The 20614-nt window shown below is 48.5% G+C and overlaps 1 protein-coding gene across 1 annotated transcript in view; it reads right to left on the bottom strand.

Moving 5' to 3' along the window:
• The window catches only part of CSMD2 (CUB and Sushi multiple domains 2), a gene marked incomplete at both ends in the record, with an annotated part of 546906 nt that overhangs the window by 214350 nt on the left and 311942 nt on the right, over positions 1–20614 (bottom strand). Inside the window, 1 exon segment of the mRNA XM_081308594.1 lies at positions 12664–12846. Within this exon segment, the coding sequence (XP_081164720.1) occupies positions 12664–12846 (183 nt within the window).

Raw genomic sequence — 20614 nt, 5'->3', positions numbered from 1 at the left:
CCCACAGCCTGCAATGATCCTGCAGCATGGGCTGATTCTGGCCACACTTCCAGAATGATGCCCACCCAACCTTCCTGGGGTTGCTCGGCCTCCAGACCCTCTTCATGGCCAGGACATGAACTGGGATATTCATGAGCTCCTTCACTGCTGGTTAGGCCTGGAGGGGTCTCATGTCACCAGCTCACAGGACAGATTCTGACACTTTATGGAGCAAAGTGTGAAGAATGTCCCTTAGTCTGCCCTCCTTATAACTAGCTGCGTCCACACTGGAGGGCTCAGATTTTACCTTAAAAAATGATCATAAATCCATACATGTAGCCAAAAAAAGCCACCATCCCAAAGGTGGAGCAAATATGAATCCTAAAAATTTTGAGTTTGCATCTCATTTTTTACTTACTAAATGTACACTTTTTTTTTTTTTTTTTTTTTTTTTTGGTACCAGGAGAATTGAATTCAGGGACACTCAACCACTGAGCCACATCCCCAGCCCTATTTTGTATTTCATTTAGAGATAGGGTCTCATTGATTTGCTTAGCGCCTTGCTTTTGCTGAGCAAGATTTGAACTCACGTTCCTCCTGCCTCAGCCTCCTGAGCCACTGAGCCTGGTCTAATTGTACACTTTGATGGTGGTGGGAGAGCAGGTATTTTACCTCTCTGAGTCTTTTCCCACATGTACGAAGATGGGATTAGTAACTTCTAAACTAGAGCTCTGTTGTGAAGACCCAGTGCCATGAAGCTTGGGAGACAGGGAGTCTAGCATGTGCCTGATACTTGGGGGTATACGTTCATTCCCTGGTTTGAAACAAGAGGGTCTGAGCCAGTTCTGCTGCTGAAGGCAGTGTCCCAACTCATGCTTCTGCTCAGGGTGTCTCTGAGTCTCAACTGGCCAACTGAGGCAGCAAAGGGGCTGCCTTCCTCCCCTGCCTTAGTCTGGCATCCACCAAACAAGACAACTCTGAGAAAACTCTAATAGAACCCCTCGTTTTCAGGAATGATTGACTGCTTGGTTGCCAACTATGAAGGGAGCTGCTGTCTTCTGTGGGCAGAAGAGATGCTCTGTCAGCTCTATGGGGTCCCTGGTGCTCACAGCTTGTACTGGAGAGATGGGTATTCTGTCATTCTTTTTTTAAAAAAAAAATTGTTTTTTAGTTGTTGGTGGACACAATACCTTTTATTTTATTTGTTCATTTTTTTGTGATGTGCTGGGGATCAAACCCAGTGCCTCATGCATGCTAGGCAAACACTCTGCCACTGAGCTGCAACCCCAGCTCCGGTATTCTGTCATTCTTGAGCTTGACTGGGGATTCTGAGAAGCTGAGACACACATGGCAATAGCTTCCCTGAAGACCCAGTCCCTCCATGTCCCAAGCAAAGGCTATTCACAAGTACTTCTTGCCCTTGTGATGTCGCACAATTACCGGTTCCATGTCCCTAGAGCCCCTGTGTGACTGACTCAGAGGGTGATATCCTTGCCACAGGGGCAGATTCCAGCCAGTCTCTGTGCCCTGCTGGGGTTAGCTTCAGTTTTCTTATTACCCCGCAGGCCAGACACAGGGATCAGCTGGGGAGAAAACTGGCTTGGTATTATGCCATCCCAAAGCCCAAGCCATTCCACAGCCCAGAGCAATTCAAAAAAGAGTGTGGACAACATCTGTAACAGCCCAAAAGGAACAGGGGGAGGGAGGAGGGAAGGAAAGGGGAAATACCAGAGGATGATATTGGTCAAATTATATTGTTATATTTTGTGATTGAATAAATATATAACAACAGAACCTACTATTATGTAAAATTATAATTCACTAATAAAAACTCTGGGGAAAAAATAGTGCTTCCAGGATAGTGGGCCCAGGCCACCGGGTCTTGGAGGCCCTTGGGGCCTGTCCTCTTCTCATGACTCCTGAGTTCTGCTAGAGGTCACCATGTTTCCAACAATGGTTTTAGCAGAAGACCTTTGTTCAGGCAGATTAGAACCACCCATGCCAAATCACTCCTCAAATCAACACCCACAGAAGACTGGGAGAGAAGACCTTCACCCCGGGAGACTAGAATCATCCATACCCAGTCCCACCTCAAATCACCACCCACAGAAGACTGGGAAAGAATAGAGATGGCTGCTCAGCACCATCATAGGGAAGTCCATTTGGATTTCCCTCCAGAGGAATCCGCCATAATCCAGGGGTATGGACTGTTAGCCTAAGACAGCTACCTTCAATTCTATAGGGGGGGAAGCCTGGGGCTAGAGGCCCATTACTGAACTCCCTCCCATTGAGTTCCCCATAAGGTTGTCTTTGTACATAAGGGAGGGCCAAAAGGGTTCTCCTAGAAAGCCAAGCCCTATAAGAGGTGAGTGGTGTCTTCTCCAAGAACCACAGAACCCGAGGCCACCTACAACACCCAGGGCTGACAGTGATGGATTTCTGTCCAAATAAGATGATGTATTCACCAAGGGGCCCAGAGAACAGGGGGAAGGATCCTGGTAGAACTCTACACTCTAGCTCCTGAGTCAGTAGCTGTGAGAACAGACCCTGGTTGGTGGAGCTCTGTGTCTGCCTCCATTGTTTTCTGAGTTAGACACAGTAGAGCACAGCTGAGAAGATGCCCATAGCATTCAATATTTTACAGAGAAAAAAAAGAGCTTGTTGGTTTGATCACAGCTGAAGCGAGAGTGACTGAGATACCCATTTCCCCACAGGTAGAGGTCACTACCCAGGACTAGATTACTGCAGCTTGGTCAGTTCCACCCAGATGGCTGCGGTCCTAGCATTTCTTGGACAGGACTCTTGGCTATAGGAACATGGCCTTTGGACAAGGCCTTGAATTAAGTCATGTTTGCAGTTCACTTTTGGATAGATTCCTAGGTTGGACTGGACTAAATTTTGCCTATGTTACAATTCTCCAAAAAGACTTCTGAGAAGCTTCCAATTGGAATATATTTCCAGTTGGAATATATTTTTTTTCTTCCTTTCTTAAAATACTTTGTGACCACATCTATTATTGTGAAATATGGTGTTCATGTCACTTACTAGACTATGAGCCCTTGGAGGGCAAGAACCCTGTGCCAACCGTCTCTAATACTCTTCTAGTGCTGAGCACAGTGCACAGAACACGGTAGCCTCTCCCTCACATTTTGCTGCATTCAAACTAAATGAAAGCAGGTGATAGCAACAACAGGCTATGATGTCAAAGTGCTGGACCATGCATCTCATTCCTTGCTGGAGGCCAGTATTTCACAGATCCAAGGAGACCATGACCATCATAATAAGACCATGACTATCATAATAACTGAATTCTGGCAGTCTCAGCCTAGCCAGCCTCAGAGCCGTGGCATATGACCATCATATACCATCTCATGCATCATTACCAGGTCTCATAGGGCTGCCATCTTATCAAGGGACCAAACCCTCAGGAAGGACACAAGACCCCACCAAGCAGCTGGCATGACAGGTGTTTCATATTGGAGGTTCAGAAATATGGCATAACATCTAGGTTACCTAGGAAGGTCTTAGAACAACTCCTGGGCCCTGTCCTAAGTCTACCGGGTATTTTAAGAATGAGGCGAGGGCTTCCACAGTTTAAAATACCATTGAGTGATTCTAATTTTTAGTCAGGTTTGGGTTCCTTTTAGACTGGGTAGAACCACTGAAGGCATCTCATTCCCCTATAAAGTATCTGCCTATTTGAACATAAAAACAGTAAATGATACATGGGACCCACACTTGTTTGGCAGGAAAAGTGCTGACTGTGTTCCTCTGGACCTTCTGATAGGAAAGCCTCTTCTGTGAGCCAACCTTCCTTCCAATCTTTGCCTGATCTGACCCTGGCCAGGGACACTGGATACCTGTATTCCCTCAGTTCAGATCCTACAGCCAGGTCCTGAGCCAAGTCAAGCCAAGCCTGGTGGCACACTGGGATGTTACGACCCCACAAGCCAGGGGGGTGGGCTCGGGAGGAGCTCAGATACTCATGGGCCCTCTAGGCTTTAGGACCCTCCCTTCCCACCAACCCTTTCTTAACATGTGTGCTCAGCCCAGGGACCAACCTTTAGAGCTGGTTCTGGTTTCTTCTCTAGTCTCTGTGCTGAGCAAAGCCCTTTTTGAAGCTGTGGCCCCTGGCTGGTGTAGGGGTCCAGCCAGAATTACCCCCTGTTCTCCTGAGTATGGAACTGATTCAATCCAGAGGCCTCTTTCCACCATCAAGCATTTGCTGTTTAAACACAAAGGCAATAAGTAATGTATGGGCCTCACACTGGCCCAGGAGGACAGGGGTTGACTCCACTTCCTTGGACATCCTGATAGGCAGTGTGGGCAGTGCCTTTGTGGCCATCCCTTCAGCCCTTCTCCTGGCCTTGGACTCCCTCAGCTCTGGCTTACCCTGCTGTGGCTGCCCTGTGGTGCCAGGAGGCCCATCCCCAGCCGTGACTAAGCTGCCCACTCTCCAGGTCAGGAATAGATGCGCCCCTGCTACCAGCACAGACTCCACTAAGGCGACCACACCTAGCTCTGCACATCACTAGCAAAGTGAGACCACAGGTTCTCATGTCTAGGTTTTTGAGACCTGGGTGGCAGAGGGAGGGTGCTCTGGAACTCCCCAGGTTGTCTGCTCACTTCCTGGGGCCCTCTGTGGTCAGTGGGTCCTTGAAGGAAACCGAGAGCCTGAGGACATTACACAAAGCTGAGGAAGCTCACTCAGCCCTCATCACCGTCAGTGCCCTGTCACAAACATTCCCAGGAATCCTGTTTCCCATACGGAATCTAACACTTTCAGACCTTAGCTGGTCCCAACTCTGGCTCTGAATACTTGAAGGAGGTAACTGTCAAGGACTCCAGTTATTGAGATCGTATTTTCTGGGCCGAAGGAGAAGATGATTGAAATTGCACTTGTCCTGGAAAATCTGGGATTATACACTTACAGGGAATACCAGGTTTTAGTCACAGAGGGGCGGGAAAATGGGGACACGCTTTGCCTGTGCACGGAGCACGGAGGTTGAGGTGGGAGTGGAACTAAAGAAAAGTACCTGCCAATTTCAGAAGAAAGGTGACAAGCCATGTATGTGACCTATATGAAGAAAACCACAGAGCTCCTATATTTAGAAAAATGAAAGTGGAGTACCAAAAGAGAGACAAACACGTCATGGATCTGGGTGGGAAGCCTGCGTATTAGAACAAAGCCCATTTTCTTTGAGTTAATTTACAGTTTAACAGGAGTGCACACACAAAGTCCCAACAGGATAGCTTTTTCCCACTCTGACAAAAATGATTCCAAAATTAATCTTGAACAACAAACAGATGAGAATAACAATGAATAGTCTGAAAGAGAAAATAATTAAGGAAGGAAGGAATTGTTTTCAGCTCTGCTAGATATTAGAACATATTATAAAACAGCAATTAAAATTATTCAATATGGGGGCTAGGAAAGCCGGAGCAACAGAACAAAGCGGTGACTCAGGAAATAGACTTAACCACATTTGAGGATTCGGTATATGATAAAACAATCCATTTCTCTCAAATCACAAGGGAAGTGAATTACTTAATAAATTATGTTGGAAAACTGCCTAAGAGTTTGGACAATATTATACATTCATCTAAATAAACTCCAGATGGATTAACAAATTGTAGTTTAACAAATCAAATTACTGACAAATAACTAAAAATAGAAGAGAGTATTTCTCAGATCCGTGGCAGAATGATAACTCTGTCAGCTTTGAAAAGAAATCATAAACATTGGGGGATTTGTCTACATAAAAATGTAAAACAACTAACTATACAATACAAATTAGCAAACTAGAAAGGGGGGAAGACAAGATAGAGGATTTCTATCCCATGATAAAAAGAGCACCTTCAAATTGGATTGGAAAGTACCAAGACCTTAGTGTGCCACAGTCCCCACATGGCACTGCCCATGGCAAAGGCATCATGTCTCTGTTAGACAAGGCTGGACCCCATGTGGCTGTGGATAGGCCAGGACTGAAGTCCCCATCCAGTGTCCTGGGATGGAAATTCTGGTACCTCTCCTGACATGTCTTCCATACATCTTGTCCTAACAGGGGCATGCTCTGCACAATGGATGGGGTGACAGCCTCTTTCCCACACTCTTATCCATGGACCCCACTGACCTTCCTTACTCACATTCCCCAGGCAGCACCTACCCTCTAGGAACCCCTGCAATCCCAATTACCCAGCTAGTAGTGCATGTGTGTGTATACACGAGTGTGTGTGTGTGTGTGTGTATGAGTGTGTGTGTCAATGCATCCATGGAACACCTCTCCATCCCTTGCACAGGCCCACACCTCTCAGCTTCTCTTAGAACCCACTACTGCAACTTGGATGTGTCCTTTACCAACAGGCCCCAACACTGTCTTCCCGTTTTCTGGTCAACCATTCTAACAGAGATGGTGCCCTAGGAGAAGAGGGGCCATGGCAGCCTGTTCATTTAACACATATTTATTGAGCATTGCCTCAGGCATGCTCAATAAATATGTGTTAAATAAAAGAATGGGCCCACGAGCTAGGCATGGTGGCACATGCCTGTAATCCCAGCGACTTGGGAGGCTGAGGTAGGAGGATCATAAATTCAAGTGTAAGACCTGGGTTTGAACTCTAGAACTGCAACCCAACTGAACCAGACCAAACCAAACCAAACCAAACCAAACCAAATCAAACCAAACTTAAACATATCTATGGCATCAGGACTTCTCATTGAAGAAAACAAATTTTAACGCTCAAGGAACCATTTCCTTTCTTGTCTGTCCCTGCAAGGGGAGGGCTCCGGAGCTCAGGCATTCCAGTCTGGATTCCCAGCACTTGTAACACTTACAACACTGGGCACTTTATAGCATTTGCCAAGGGGTGGGTGTGCCATAGGGACAGATTCAACTCATATGTATTAAATTAGCAAGTTTTAAAAGGCCACACAGATACTTGAGGTTTAGTGAAGCAGATAAAGGTTATAAGCCATCTATGTGACCTATAGGAAGAAAACCACTAAGCTGTTATCTCTAGAAAGTGAAAGTAGATGAACATAAAAAGAGAGCTATGCTGTTTGTTGATAGCAAGGCCGAAGGCTACAGGAATCTCAATCTTACAGCTTTTGCTATTGACAACATTTTGGGAGAATAATATAACTGTGTGCATCAGAGTTTAAAAAAAACATTCATACTCTGGCCTGATAACTGTACTTCTGGTAATTCATCCCAAAGAAATAATTTAAGAGGAGGAGAAAAAGCCACGGGCAGGAGGATGTTCATTATAGTCTTATGTAAAATAATTGAACATGATCAGTTGAATAAGTCATGGTCCATTCACTAGAGAATATTCCATTGATCTTTAGAAGGAGAACTGTGGAAGACACAGAGCCACATGGTAAGACAGACGCCACATACGGACTTGGAAACAATGCAAAATGGTATGATTGCTTTGATTGGAACAATGTGAAAGATGTGCAGATGTGTAAGAAAAAAAAAGCAATGGACAAATTTGAACCTGTTTTTTTTAATTTATGGGAGGGAGATTAAGAGTACTTTCTTCATTCAAATCATTAAATTCATTTAAGCTTTTAAAATACCAGAACGTACCAACAGCCTGTATGGAATATTGGCTCTTGAGTTGAAGATACTTTTTTTTTTTCCACCTGAGGTATTGGGGATAGAACTCAGGGGTGCTTTACCACTGAGCTATATCCTCAGTCCTCTTTATTTTTTATTTTGAGACAGGTTTTCACTAAGTTGCCCAGGCTGGCCTGGAACTTGCGATCCTCCTGCCTCAGCCTTGTGAATTGCTGGGATTATAGGTGTGCATCACAGCAGTGAACCTGTAGGTTCTTCTTGATAGAGAGTCACAACACATCACACTAGACACAGCACTAACCAAGCGCCCCCTCAGCCTGAGCAGGGTCATTCCCACGCCCTCCAGGTGAGAATTTGATCAAGAACAGCCCTAACCTAAGAAGGTTGCTGAGTTTGTGCCTGGTAGGGGAATAGATAGTGGATGGGGAGAAGGGATGAGAAAGAGTGAAGATTTGGAAAAGATTTCATCACAAGTACATGGCATGGTGGTGTACGGTGCTGGGCTAGTTCTAATAAGGACCATGGATCCATTCTTCATGGATCTGTTTAACTCCTGACAACCTCTTTTACTTTATGGGGGTAGCTCAGTGTACTTCAGGTCCCTGGCCCAGTAATTTTGTCCTAAGGCTTCTTTGTCCTTGCTTCTGCAGATGAGCCTTGGCAGGACTTGGAGTGGGAATCGAGGTTCACATGGCTACTGCTCTGTCAATTAATCGTCCAAATTTTAGACCATCATTTAGTGGTTGCACAGCCTTTGAAATAGTGGCCTTATCTTCTTGAATGTTGTTTTCATCTATCTATAAGCTAAGAGAACATATAATCTGCTAAATTGTGGGCAAGATAGTGCCCCAATGAAATAAGGCATTTAATAAGCACCAGCATCCTCTCCTGCCCCCTACTTTCTCACTGTCATAATGCTATAGACTTTAATCACAGTCTCACTTAAAATGTAAATCCACATAGGTCTTCATTTTAGATGGGACAAAGTTTCCCTAGTCCAGTGGTTTTTAATCTGGGATGGGTTTTCTACCAGGGAATATTTAGCAATGCCTAGAGGTGCTTTTGATTCTCACTACTGGTGCATGGGGTGGGTGCTACTGGCATTTGGTGGTAGAGGATAGGATATTGCTAAAGTATCTTTTGATGCTCAAAGCTGTCCCATACAGAAGATTATCTTCAATATTATTATACTGAGCTGCAATATCAATAGTGCTGAGATTGATTAATCCTACACTTGAGTAATGGTCCATGGGAGGGACCAGCTTTCTAAGGACCCTATGACACAATCCATTCCTTTCTGCAGTGGGTCAGGGTGGTAGGGCATGTGTGCATATGGATGTGCAGTGGGGGTAGGGAGGAATTCAGGGCAAAAGGACAAGAGGATGCCAGGAGGGGCCATTTCCTATAGCCTCCCTACACAGAACACTCTCTTACCTCCCAACTCTTCAAAGCCTGGTTAAAGCCCTCTGTCCCCTGTGACATTTTCTCTGAGCGCCCAAGAGACCCAATTTTCCTTCTCTGACCTCTCCAGATTTGGCTGCTGATCTGTAACTTAAACTGTGCACACCCCAGGAGGCCCTGGCTTCTTATTTCACACATATGCCATATACAGGAAGACCTGAGCAATTAGGATTCACACCTTCTTACAGCGCTTTGCAAAATGGGGAAGGAAAGTGAGCTTTTGTGCTGTCCTGGCTCATCTCTGGGTGAAGGCTGTTTTGAAACTTCTTTTGAAAGTGGCTGCTAATGGACTGATAATTGGTTTCCAGGCTTCCTTATGATGTGTGAAGTGCTCTGCTAGCCTGTCAACAAAGCATCCTGGACTGTGTAAACCACCCTCAGAGTTATTTGTATCTTCCTTACTGTCGTAGCTCTTGTGGTGGAATGGCCCTCCATCTTTCAGTCAGGATGGGTAAAAACAGGCAGAGCTTCTAGAAGGGAAAGAATGTGTGCAACCTGGCCAAAGCTCTCTCCCCAGGACATCTAGTTGGAGCACAATTCCCAGGGAGAGGCTGAACAGCTCAGAATCTAACACCGGGCCCCTGGCACAGGGTAGACAATAAATATCCCTGAATGGATGGAAAGTGGTACTACTTCAGGTAGATTTTGATCAGTGGTCCCTGGAGACATGCATTAACTGAAGAGGACAAGAGGAAAGAAGTCAGCTCCATCTTTTCTTTCAAAATGCTTTTTCGCTGTGAGATATATCATCCTCCTGAAAACCAAGGTGGAAAAAGACTGTCTATTGAGGATCTACTACTGTGAGGGCAGATCAAAGCCCACAGAATGATTCTGAAGTCTCTGGCTGCCACAGAAAATGTTGGGGAACATGAAGGAAGAGTGTTATTTGTGTAGTCTCGGCAGGGCGATTCCCTGGCAAGAGCTGTTTTGAAGAGAATGTTTCAAGAGAAGAACAAATGCCCTGCTTTGCACTTCTTTGGACAATTGTTCAAAGAAATCTGAGCCATTAAAATAGTTTTCCCAGTCCCCTTCTAACTCCTGAGAAGGAAATAGCAGTGCTGTTCACTAAGTATTGTATTAATATTTATTGTCACTAATGAGCGGTAAAATTCAGGACATTTATGCTGACTTTTGCTGAAGGTATTTTCCTGTGTGCATTTTCAAACACTCAACAATGCATAGAAGGTAACCTTATTCTTTTATATTTTATAGGCATTTATAGATGTTGCTCCTTTGCTGTTGACCACACACTTTATATTTGACCTAGAACAAGGAACAGAACTTTCCCTCCACCAAAGTATGGCCTGCTTTGTAATGATCCACTTTATGGAGTAGTTTCCAAGAATTCATTGTGGAAATGTTGTAGTTATCTTTCCCTAGGGATATGATCCTAGAGGCTTAGAGCTTCTGGAGCCAGAATGAAGCGCTGCCCTGCTGGGTAGATCAGGAAACCAAAATCCAAGACGAGACACCTTGGCTACAGTCCAGAAGCTGAGCTAGGACCAAGAATCAGGGCTCCAGATTTGGAATCCAAAGTTATCTCAGTATGCCAGGCCTTCCTTATCACTGTCCCTCACTACCAATTAGATGGCGAGCTTATGAGGCGAAGCCCAGGACCTCAGGAAGCGTCAGCTCAGAGGCTGGGTACTGAGCAGACAACAGACAGATGGTGGTGCCTCGTGTCCAGGAGCTGCAGATGTGACAAAGGTGCAGAGTCATGGGGACACTTGGCTCTCCCTGGCCTCTTCCACTGAAGCCAGCATCCCTGGGACTCTGAGTAGCTGAGGACAGAAGTACCCAGGGATGTCATCCTCCTCTATCCCAGAACTGTCTAGCAGAAGAAATGCCAGCCCCCATGCCCACATCCAAGTGCCTGTTTTGCAATTCTTATCAGCAAGCTCAGGTCCCTCATCCTTGCTTGAAACACAGAGGGCACCAATCCATACTTGCGGGGACAGCTCTGCCCTCTTTTCTTCTCAGCTGCTTGCAAGCCATGCCCAGCTGGCTGGAGGCTGCCAACCCTGCTCCTGGAAATGAAGGGCCGGATGAGCTACGCTACAAGGTTTTATGCCCTTAGTGAAGGTTTAAGAAAACTGTTCTGAAACTACTCCTAAGAGGTGGAGGGTCAAGTAAATTCTTGGAAGACTCCAGGGGCATTCTGGGTACTACCTGCATCTCTCTGCCTGTGGGGCCAGGGAGTTTTGTTCTGGTCCGGAGGACCTGGCTGACTCTTCTTCCCACTTCCAGGAAGCTAAGGTCTCAGTCCCAGACACTTGGCCGTCTTCCAGTTCTGCCGCCTGGCTTTATCTAGATGGATCTCAGAAATTAAGCCCCATGGTATTTGGGGGCTCCCATAGGCTGTAACTTTGCCTTCTCTAGCCCTGTTGCCAGCCAGTGTCTGCAGAGCCCTGTTCTGCTCATTCCTGCCCTGGGCTTGGTCTCTGCAATGTTCCTTTTGTCCCCATGGCTCCCAGGAAGCTAAGAAGTTGGTGAACATTATTTTCCAGCCACAATGGAGAGCAGAAGTGGGCAGATGACCCTGCAATCTAATTTTTTTTTTCAGTAAGGATGATTTGTTTGATGTATATCTGAAAGTGGTTTAAACTCTATAAACCTCTGAAGAATTCTTATGCAGATAAACTCACAAGTCATAAACAATGCTTTGTCAGATAGAATTATTATTTTTTTGTTTGTAAAGTATAATCACTATGCTATGACCCAATTTGTCAACTCACACGCCCCAAACCCTCATCATTGGAGATCCTGACAGTCTTCCAGTCTCTTCCTCCCCAGCACCAAGGGGCTATCATTGTCTGATATGCAGGACTCTGAGGTCCTGAGTGGCCCCCTAGGGTGGGAGAAGGATCAGAGGGGCAGGCTCTCTGCCTTTCCCTGAAAGAAGCACATTGAAAGAGCTGGAAGAGGTCAGGGGGCCAGGGTTGGGAGAAGAAGAGGTGACAACCCAGAGAAGCTGGAACCCTGGAATTTCTGACAGAGACCATGTCTGCCTTGCTTTGCTACCCAGAGCCCCTCACACTTGGGGTCCCGCTGGGGATGAGGACTTCTGATATCATTTGCGCCGCAAAGTATGGCCAGCCCGTCGGAGTGGAAGGCAGGTAGAGGGCCCTTCGTTGTTTACTCCATTCCTTCTCCCAAAGATCAACAACCCAAAGACAGCCAGAGCCCTCATCTGAACCTAAATTCCATACAAGAGGCAGCGACTGTAGGGGATATTTCATGCCAGGTTGTTTTTTCCTGCAGCCCCCTGGAGGCTGGTAGAGGTGCCAGTCCCTCTAGCCCCAGCTGATTGAGTGGTGTCAGACATGGTAACAAGGGTGAGGAAGAAATGTCTGGATCTGAGCCTTGTGGGCCATGCCCGAGGGTCGGATCACCAGGGAGGGTAAGACGACGGTGAAGAAGGCCCTCCAAGGTCAAGAGCAATCGCTCTCAATGCTGCTGTCTACAGTACTGCCAGACATGAGGAGCCAGCCAGCAATGTTGTAAGGATCAGAAGAAACCAACCAATGTGGCGCTGCGGGCACACAGTGCAATGTGGCCAAGGATGGGCCCCGGGACCAGCTAGGAAACGGGCCCTGCCTCTCTGTGGGGACCCTGCAGCGGCTGCCTCCGGCTCACTTACACACGCAGCCTGGCTTCTTAGCCGACCACTGGTTATTCTTTTGACACGTGATTGCCTTCTGCCCCACCAGCTCAAAGGCAGGCTGGCACTCAAACTTGAGTGTGTCGCCGTGGCGGAACCGAGAGCCTTCCCTCCGGCCGTAGGCAGGTATGCCAGGGTCACCGCAACTGCCCTGCTCGATCTCTGAAAGACAGGAAGACGAGAAAACAGACAAAAGGTGACTTTATAGCTCTCCTGGACATTTCATGTTCCGCTCGCTGCCCTCCTGCCAAGAGTCAGTGCTCGGAGTCACACAAGTAGACATTTAGCGTTCTTACAGGGGACGAGCTTCATGTCTGATCACAGCATCCAGCTGGCCTTCCAGCTAGCACATGCCTGCAACCCTGGCTCCATCTGAAGTACTCCAGACCTGCAGATTTTTATTTAGGAAAGGTGGACCGACATGATTGTTTGTGGGTTATGCATCCCAGGGGTCCCAAATTTTGGAGACTTCCTAGTTGAACTTGACCCTGCATCTGATGACAGATGTGGCTAAACGGATCTTAAGCACAGTCCACTTCTGGGCAGTAGAACCAGCATGGATGAGGAGGCAGTGGACACCCTGCTGCTTGCCACTGTCTCAAAATGGAGACTAAGCGAGACTCAGTATTGGCAGCCTTCCTAGACAGAAGCGCTTTCATGAAGATTTTTTTTTTTAATTCAATTTGAGAGGGCAGCAGGTAAAATGAAGCCAATGACTCGTTAAGTCAACTCTTCAAGTTCACTTGAGCCAGCAGTGGTGAGTCAGCCTGTTTGGCGGGGGCTCTTGGAGACAGTCCTGGGGGCCTGGACGCTGTGGACGTGACAGGTCACTACCCAAGAGTCGGCTAGGACCCAGCCAAGTGCTCCCGCAGGAGACCGTCCCTGCCACACCCCTGGAGTCCATCCCTGCCACACCCCTGGAGTTTCTCCAGAGTCACCCCATCTCCACCGGTGCTGTGCTTAGGGCTGTGAGAGGGAGGGGAAAGAGCTCTGCTGCGGGGTGGGGGGGAAGGCGGCCTACAGCAAAGACAGGGGTGCCAGGTGGTGAGGTGAGACCACAGGAGTTCTGAGATTTGGGAGAGAGGCACCTGGAGCCACTAGGGGAGTGGTTCAGACACCTTCCCAGGGTTCTCAGGCCCAAAGAACCCTGCCTTTTCTGTAGACATCATTTGAGCCATCAGAAGCCAGTTGTGGAAATCACTGTGTGTGACCCTGACAAGATGATTCTGTTAAAGCTTTCTTGCCATAGCTGTGAGGTTTCTGTGGGCCGATCAGGGTGGCTCCTGCTAATCCCGGACTCTGCCATAGATGGGCAGGCTCTTGACTGTCACATTCGTGTTACATCAAACACCAGGACCTCCAGCCCTGGGCTGAGAGGATCAGGACAAAGCATTCTATGGGACTCTGTGAGCCTGTGTGGGGGGGGTGGTGTGTGTGCATACATGCATGTGTGAGCTAAGTCAAACATCAAGGGTCCTAGAGAAGGGGGTCTGCATGACCATGTGCCAGGCCCAAGGAATCTCAAGTCCAAGCCGGCCCACCCACCCCTCATCTGGCCTCTCTTGGCCCCACTTTCCACACCTCTGCTGAAGTCCTATCTGAGCCCTGATCTGAAGTTAGCTTTGTGCAGGGGAGGGGACGGGGGAGGGGATTTGCTGAAGGAATCCCAGGGAAGGTGGCCCCTTTGTTCCAGGTCCCAGAGCTCCTGGCATAGGGAGGATATGAAGTAGGGACACCTGTTACAAGTTGACCTGGAGAGGCAAGCTTCGGGGCCATCCTTCTTCCAGGTGTCTCTAAACATGCTCTCTGGAATTTAAGCTCCAGGGATGCCAGGACTGTACCCATAGGCCTTTGAAATCTGGTGAAAGTTCCCTGGCATCTGAAGACAGAGCTGGGTGCTGCTAATGGGGGTGTGTGTGTGGGATCCAGATTTAAGGTTTCCTAGTGAGCCCCCAGCATACTGTAGAAAACATACACTGGGTACATGTGTCCCTGTCCCTGCGCTCTGTAGCTAATCTGAGACTGTGATGGGGACAAGAGGACAGGCATCCATAGCAGGAGGAAGGAGTCTGCCCAACCCCCTCCACCACTGTCTGGGCACAGACACATGCACCTAATTTTTCTTCCCATTAATGCAATCATTGGTGTACTATAAGGACCTACTGTGTGCCAGCCCTTGTGTCCAGCCCTGGAGACCCATCACCAATGCGTGAACAGACAAGGAGATGGGGATTTAAGACCCGGAGGAAGGTGCTATGGGAGCATCCAGGAGAAGCAGCTGACTCCAATTTGAAGGGCCAGGCTGAAAAGAAGGTTCAGGGAGTGAGGCTCACAAAGCTTTAGGGGTCCCAAGGAGTCAGTAATCAAGACACTAAGTCTCAAAGCAATTGATTTTTTCCTTAGGAAATCACAACAAATGCACATAAATCCAACCCACCCAATGAAGAAACAAGGACTGAATCTGACCTTGCACTTGGCTCACTCACCTTTATCCTAGACCTGCCTCTTTATTTAAAGTTTCATCACAAATATTTTGCATTGATCTTGATTTTAAAATATATTATTATTATTATTAATCTTAGTTACTGAGCTTTTTTCCCCTCACCCTTAATTTTTGTGCCCAAGGTGGGCGCCTCACCTGATCTGAGTCCCAGCCATGGGTTAGGGACTTGGAGGAGGCCACGTCTGAGCTGAGGCCTGAGGCTATGAAGGGCCAACAAGGTGACAGGAATAGCAGGTGAGAAGGGGGAAGGGAGGAGCCTAGGCCAAATCCCAGAGGTCAGACTGTAAGACTGCAGTACAGCAGTGAGCGCAGCCACCTAAGAGTTAGGATCAGAACTAACTTTTAGTTATATAGCGAGTAACTCCAGAACTGATTGTCAGCAGCTGCTGTGAAGACTTTACATACATTGACTTACTTCAGTCTTACAGTTACCCTGAGGGCTGGGCACTATCTTCCAGTTTAAAGGTGAGGAAACTGAGATGCAGAGGCATCATGTAATTATCTGAGGCCAAAGAACTAGGAATGGTGCACGCTCCAGGGCCCCTAATCCTGTGCCACTGCAAGTTCAAGTGCTTTCAGCAGGGTGATGAGAGGTGAGCTGGCAAAGGCACCCATGGGCAGGGACAGCTCATGAATGCCCCCCCGGCCCCCGTTATCTGCTAAGGAGACTGGACTTCACATGGTAGGCAGTGTGCATCAATAAGGGATTTCATTCTATTTAGCATTTGATATTTTGTATGTGAAAAAGGTCACTCTGATCGTTGTCCGGGGCAGTGGGGAGAGGAAGAGAGAACATTCAATCACTCCACAAACATCAGACTGTCTGCTTAGTCTAAGCCACTGTGCTGGACGCTGGGGGTGCAGCAAAGACCAAGGCAGATGCAAGCCCAGCCTTTGTGGAGGCTTCATACTACTGGGAGGCTCATGGTAGTCTGGCAGATGTGTTGATGCATCCTAGTCTGGGCATGGGCAGAGGATCTGGAGAGAGGCAGGAAGATTTGGGGCATTTAAAGCAGGACACAGCCATAGGCCATACTGAGGGTGAGGATAGGGACCAAGGAGGGATAGGAGTGTGCTGGGCTGAGGGCCTGGCCAGGGCACTGGGCTGTACTGGCACTAAGGTGAGAATGCAGGATGAGCTGCTGGTGTGAGTGTGGAGGCATGCCGAGTTGTGTGGTACAGGTGGAATCTCCAAGTGGAATTATCTAGTAGAAAGTAGCTACATGGGTCTTAAGTTGAGGGGCGAAGTCTGGTCTAGATGCGGCCACATCAATATCTATAGCAGCTCAGTTCACAATAGCTAAGCTACAGGACCAACCTAGGCACCCTTCAATAGATGAAAGGATAAAGAAAATGTGATATATATATATATATATATATATATATATATATATATATATATATATATACACAATGGGATATTACTCAGCCATAAAGAAGAATGAAATTATGACATTTGCTGGTAAATGGATGGAACTGGAGGCTATCATGCTAAGTGAAATAAGCCAATCCCAGAAAACCAAAGGCCAAATGTTCTCTCTGATATGAGGATCCTGACTCACAATAGGTGGGGGCCAGGGGAGGAGTGAAGGTTCACTGAATTGGACAGGGGAGAATGGGGGGAAACAAGGGGGGCTAGGAATGAGAAGGATAGTAGAACGAATCAGACATAACCTTCTTATGTTCATATATGAAGACATGACCAGTGTAACTCCACATCATGTGACAACAATGGGAAGTTACACTCCATGTATGTATGATATGTCAAAATACATTCTACTGTCTTGTGTAACTAAAAAGAAGAAATAAAACCTAAAAAATAAATAAAAGGTGTTTCATACACAGAAACACACACACACACAAAGAAGTCTGGTCTAGAAAGATAGAATTTGAGATTCTGCTGGGAGAGTAGCCATGAGAAGGATAAGCCCACCCAAGGAGGGTGGGGAGAGGTGACCAGGACAGAACAGAGGTACCCAGGCTGCAGGGAACAGCAGCATGGGAGGCCTAGTCCTGGGGGAGGGGTCACGAAGCTCAGAGAAGGAGGTCTCTGAGTAGGAGATGGACAGGCCCAGGCTGCAGGGAACTTTAGGGAGGCCCAGAAAGTAGGTCAGCAGGAGGGGGTCACTGCTGGTGCTGGGAGGAGTGGACCAAGGGTCACAACGGGACAAGGCCAGATGGGAGAAGAGGAGGATGAAACGGGGAGAGAAGACCTTCAAAGGAAGAATTTCTTGACAAAGAAGGAAAAGAGGGTAGCAGCGCAAGAGGGTTATGTCCTTGGGGGGTGGTTACAAATATTTTTAAGATGGGAGGAACTTGACTAGACTTCAATGCTAGAGAAGAACAAGGGAGGAGGGAGGAGGGAGAGGGAGAGGAGGAGAGAAGAGGGAGAGGGAGGGGGAGGGGGAGAGGAGGAGGGAGAGAGAGAGGAAGAGGAAGGGGTGGGCAGAGAGGGAGGGAGCCGGGGGAGGGAGGGGATTGAGGTGGAATGGTTAGTTGAAGATAAGGGGGACAGATGGGAAATGGTGGCATGAGACCCCAGGGAAAGCAGGAGGCAGGGGACCCTGGGCATGCTGGAGGGTGGCCCTGAGACCAGGAGGGACTCTCCTTCCCTGCTGACAGGAACGAGCAAGGAAGCGGTGGTGGCAATGGGTTTTCCTGCAGGGTGGCAGGTTGAAGGAAATCCTGTGTGACACAGGCTCTATGCTAAGTGAGGCAGGAGGCTGGGCCTTGGGTAAAGGTGGGGTAGCAGTCAGGGGGGCAAGGACCTGATGTTCACAAGAATGGCTGAAGCCAACACTCAGAAAAGAGGAAACTGAGGCTGGGTGGTCGGCCATGCACCTGTGGTGCCCACCAGGGGTGAGGGATGGCTCTCTTGTATAAGCATCAGCTCGTAGGGCTCTACCCCTTGTCCTTGTCCCAAGGAGCCTGCAGTCACTGGGCTCACACAGACTTGAGGCCACTGTGAGCGCATGGCTGAGTCACAGACGAGGACCTGAGGCTGAAGAAGGAAGTGATCAGAGCAGGAGGCCAAGGAGGAATGTCACTCATCACTCATGGAAAGCATGAGGAAGGGGGAGGGGGAGGGACGAGTGAAAGGGCCAGGGGACACAAGGCCCCAGAGCAGGACTGTGAGCTTGGGCTTCAGAGGGGCTGATGACGAGCTCCAGTGGCGGCCAGAATGGAAGGAGAAAGGAAGCGAGAAGGTCCAGACCCGGGGGACAAGGTGAGGTCAAGACTTGGAGTGGAGAGGACGAGACCAGGGGCAGCTGGGATGATGGAGGAGATGCTGAGCTGAGGCAGCAACAGTCCAAGGAGAGGGTCACACAGGTGGAAGGGCGGTGGAGAGGGAGTTTGTGGGTCACCTCCCAGAGACAAAGTTTACTGGGGGTGGGGAACCACTGCTGGCCAGAGAGGGCTACCCTGTAACGATGACCTGGAGGGAAATCACAGAGGTCTGGGTCCAGGAGGGTGTGTTCAGTAGAGGACCTGGAACTGTAGGGAGGGAGGGGAAGGACAGAGCAGGGGGGGTGAGAGCTGGGGAGGTCCTTCAGGAAGGTGGAGGTGGCTGGGGCTTGTCCTGGCCTGTTCTTCCCTCTGAGCCCAACACCAACCCCTGTGGGAACACAGGAACCAAGTCCCTGCCCTCCTGCAGAGGACCCCCTGAGTTCTGCTGCTCTGCCTGAAGGACCCTAGGCCTTGGCTCTCCAGGCCAGGTGCTAACTAAGCTGATGTCAGGACCCAGAATTATAAATAGCTAAGTGGAACTTTGGCTTGGAAAAAAAAAAATCACTCATGCAATTTCCTGCTTTCTGGTTTAATATAATTCTAGTTTATAAGTACTGTTCTCTCTCTCTCTCTCTCTCTCTCTCTCTCTCTCTCTCTCTCTCTCTCTCTCTCTGCTTTTGGTACCAAAAGCAAGCAGGGAAGCATGAGACCAGGGCTTCTAGGATTCCACCAAGACAAGGCGTAGTAGATTTGCTTTCTCCTCGGCTATTTTACCCTATCATCTATGATCAACCTCGCAGTCTTCTCCCAGTTTTTCAATTTCTAATACTAAATTGGAATCCTCCTTTATGGCCACGTCTGAACAGGAGGAACTGCACCGTGTCTCTATAAATCCACTGCTGTCTGATGTGCTCCAGCGATGGGGGGAGACGGGAGTCCAAGCCAGGGCTGCCTCAGCTGTCTCTCCAGACAGTGGGACTTCATGCGTCCCTTCGTGTCTTCACAGTCCCCTCGGCTGGAGCTTCCTCTCCTCCCCTGGTGTGGCCAACTCTTCACACCAGCAGACCTTACTGAAACTATCACCTCTGATTTGCTTCTTGACCGTGCACCTGAGATAACTACCCATTTTCTTTTCTCTCGGCACCCCATTCTTTCCCTTCATAGCTCTTATTGCCTGCCCCCTTGTAACCAACTAGTCCTCTCCTCATTCAACAAGTATTTACTGGTTACTGTTCCAGATGTTGGGGCTACCGCAGTGGGAAATAAAGGGCAAACATCTGCCTTCCTTGCATTACCATCTCCGTGGGCAGCCAAGACACGATGACCCTCTACCCTGGACCCTCCACTCCCAGGGGGGCTCCTTGCTTCTTGTCTCCCCATGCTCTCAAGGAAAGCCCTAGGAGTGCAGGCATCGATCACGTGCTCTGGATCACGCTGTACCCAGCACGTTGCCTGGAACACAGAGACTGTTCTGTTGAATGCGTGAGTCCGTCCATCGAACATTGATTGTATGGGAACTGCCAAATGGCACACGAAGCACCAAGATAGAGAGCTGTCTGTTCTCCAGGTTCCTGTGCCTGGAGGACTCAGGGTCAGGTGGGTGTGGACAGGATTCCACTGTGATGATGAGGGAAGGACGAGGTGCAGACCTGACCACGCAGCCTGGAGGATAGTAGAAGCTCTGGCCTCTGGCTGGGAGCAGAGGTGAGGCTTTCTGGGTGCTGTCTGCCCAGATTCCATTCTCCCCTCCCCTCCCTCGCCTTGGCTCCTCCTCCCTTCACATCCAGGCACCCTCTGAGCTCGATCTCTTCCTCTGCCTGGACACAGCCCACAACTGCCCACCTGGGTGACAGCAGCAACCTGGTGGAACCTCACCCCTCCTCTCTTATCCACACTTAACAGAGCAGCGCAAGATAACTCAGAAACCAAAGTACGATTGCATTGTTCCCTCCTCATTGATCTTCTCATGGTTTCTTAAAACCCACGGTTTAAAACCCTAACTCCTGAGCAAACCTTGCCCCGCCCCCAGTCTCATTTTCAACCATCCTGGGTCTTGAGACCACGACCTGAAATTCAGTGATCTGGAGGGAGGTGAAATTGGGCAATGGTGATGTGCAAGGACCCCGCAGTCACAAAGTCCAGGATCCAACATGAAATAATAGTCCTGGGGACATTACTTCTCCTCTCTAAGCCTTAGTT

This window comes from Spermophilus citellus (genome assembly GCF_964194105.1).
Source record: "Spermophilus citellus genome assembly, chromosome: 9".
NCBI classification, from domain to species: domain Eukaryota; kingdom Metazoa; phylum Chordata; class Mammalia; order Rodentia; family Sciuridae; genus Spermophilus; species Spermophilus citellus.
Note: the sequence above shows the minus strand (reverse complement) of the source record. Positions and strands in the feature narration are given on the sequence as shown.